The sequence below is a fragment of the Amphiprion ocellaris genome, chromosome 13 (genome assembly GCF_022539595.1).
Source record: "Amphiprion ocellaris isolate individual 3 ecotype Okinawa chromosome 13, ASM2253959v1, whole genome shotgun sequence".
NCBI lineage: Eukaryota > Metazoa > Chordata > Actinopteri > Pomacentridae > Amphiprion > Amphiprion ocellaris.
In genome coordinates this window covers 10,913,758-10,916,125 of record NC_072778.1, presented here as the reverse complement: position 1 = coordinate 10,916,125, position 2,368 = coordinate 10,913,758, and the positions used below count along the sequence as shown (strand labels likewise).

The following is a 2,368-nucleotide window of genomic DNA, read 5'->3' as shown; positions in this document are numbered from 1 at the left end:
CTCTTACTTGTTCAGAACTGAAATACAAGCCCCAGTGTGGCTGAAGCTTTCTCACACTGCATCAGAGAAAAAAAGGAACATTACCACAAATTTGCAAATTCAGTGTGTTGTTAATTTCTTGCAGAAGTGTTGACATCAGCGTAGATCGTCTCTTCTTGAGATGTTTTTGCATTTCTTCTCTCAGCTTTTCTCTTGTTGAAGGTTGGTGCAGAATAAACCAACGAGTCCTCATTTCTCTGAGGAAAAATATGACATCTTTTAAAATATGAAATGTGAGCTGACAGGTGGTAATTACCTAATGTAGGGTTATTTCTAATCTATTCTTTCAATACAGTACCTGTGGTCTTTCCTGATGACCACTGGCTGCTGCAGCATCTGTTTGCAGAGATTTAAGATTAAAGAGGGTGTTGGTTAAACTACACAATTAAATAATGCAAAACCCCATTTGACAAAATATTTTTAGATACATTAATGTGTGGGAAACTTATATTACCGTTGCAGAAATCACAAGTTTTTGTCTTGATGAAATAAATGAGAAAGGCTATAACAACCAGGCTTGTAGCCAAAGCAGCAGACACCAGAAAGAGAGCTGTATTGTCTGGCTTCAAATCTCGCATGTTGAGTGCTGAAAAAATACAATCAGAAATATTTTGGTAAGATTACACATTTGGGAAAATGTTTCATAATATCATGCTACCAGATTCTAAATTAAAAAAGACAAATATTATTGAACCAGTATGTAAAAAATGTCTTATAATTACCTTCATTGTCCAGTTTTGTTCCATTTCCAAATAATATCTGTCCACATGTGGCCACAGCACAGTAATAAGTCCCAGCATCAGAGGAGGTGACGGTTTTAGAGAAGCTGTAGATACATTTCTGAGGAGACTGAGCCTCAGGATTCGTCTCACATTCATCTTGATTGTTTCCATCAGCATAAATTAATCTGGGATGAGATTCATCTGATCCAGTTCTGAACCAGAACATCCTGTCTTGTTGTTCTGGACATGTTTTCTTCTCAGAGTTAGAGAGAACTGAACACTGCAGAGACACTGAGTCTCCTGGATGTTCTGGATCAGATGGAGGAACTTGAATGATGTCAATGATATCTGGTTCTGGTCCTTAGAAATATGTACAAAAATATAAACCAGTTTTGAGTCAGTTTATCTCCAAGAAATCTGTTGAAACTATGAATTTGTAGTCTAACAGAAGGAAAAATCTAATCTATTTACCTGTGATTCTCAGGAACGTTGCGTTCATAAATTCCAAGTCGAACCGGTTGACTTTTATACAGTAGTAAAAACCGGTATCACTTAGCTGAGTTTCATGAATTTGCAGAATAAATGTTCCAGGCCCTTGTTTTGCTGTAATGTGAGGAGTCTTACTGACACCATCATAATAAAGAGTATGTGTCCCTCCCAAGAGTTCAGGAGATTTTCCAGAAACAAGTCTGATCCAGTGCAAAGGTGATCGTTCATTCGAAGATCTCTGGCGAGTGCATGTGAGAGTCACATTTTGTCCGACACCAACAGTCTGTGTGACAAAGTTATGATCGTCGGTGCAGCCTGAAAAAACAAAGAAATGAAAAGAAAGAAAAAGACTCATTAACGACAACAGACACAATCATGAATGTAAAATCATGTATAAATAATAGACATTGATTTGTGCAGTAAGTGTGACCTCTCTAAATATACTTACGCCCCACTCTGAGCATCAGCAGGAAATAAAACAGGACCAACATTTTCTGATGAATCCACTGGTGACTGCATTCAAATTGAAGCAGAAGATAAGATGCCTAAATGTAATCGCATCAAGTGGGAGGGAACAATTTCAGAGCGATCTGATTGGCTTCTGGTCTTGTTGGCCTTTCACTGTATTACCACAGTGGAAATAATACCAAACATCTTTCCAACTGAAACACATGAAACAACATCAACAGCAAGTTCTTCTTTCATGCTTCTATAAATACACGAAAAAACGTGCAATATTCACAATCAAACCAGCAGACGTTCAAACACATTTAGAAACAAAACCTTTAAAATAATTAATTCAGACAAACACAAGCTTTTGTTCAAGGATCATTTTTCAACGTCGCAATTCAGGTTTGGTGAAGGTTGAGCAGTTTAAACTACTTTCTGAAGGTCAGAGGAAGATTACAATTATAAATTAACTGTGATTAAAGTAATGGTTAAAATGCCACTCTAGCAATTTAGAACTGAAATCTCCATGAGTTTGGGGACTTAAAATAGACATTTTTTTTTTTAAAAGAATGACCGAAAATGAAGCAGCAAAGACAAAGATAACCTGCAAGAGACACTGCAGGATATTATCAGGGATGACCAGGCTCTGGTAAAAACACTTAATTTAT

The 2,368-nt window shown here is 36.8% G+C and overlaps 1 protein-coding gene across 1 annotated transcript; it reads right to left on the bottom strand.

The window, feature by feature from the left end:
• On the bottom strand, positions 1-1,795 carry LOC129350277 (signal-regulatory protein beta-2-like). Its single transcript, XM_055016291.1, has 6 exons — positions 1,699-1,795; positions 1,233-1,565; positions 762-1,121; positions 494-625; positions 338-375; positions 1-236 (listed from the first exon to the last, which is right to left on the bottom strand). The coding sequence occupies exons 1-6, from the start codon at positions 1,739-1,741 to the stop codon at positions 111-113; spliced, it is 1,032 nt and encodes a 343-aa protein (XP_054872266.1). The 5' UTR covers positions 1,742-1,795; the 3' UTR covers positions 1-110.
• Positions 1,796-2,368: the final 573 nt, after the last annotated feature.

Excerpts from the sequence above, each read along its gene's own strand:
- LOC129350277 (XM_055016291.1), bottom strand. The coding sequence starts at position 1,741 with ATGTTGGTCCTGTTTTATTTCCTGCTGATGCTCAGAGTGGGGC. Across the intron at positions 626-761 it reads AACAAAACTGGACAATGAAG|CACTCAACATGCGAGATTTG; the intron begins GTAATTATAAGA and ends GTATTTTTTCAG. Across the intron at positions 376-493 it reads AACTTGTGATTTCTGCAACG|ATGCTGCAGCAGCCAGTGGT; the intron begins GTAATATAAGTT and ends CTCTGCAAACAG.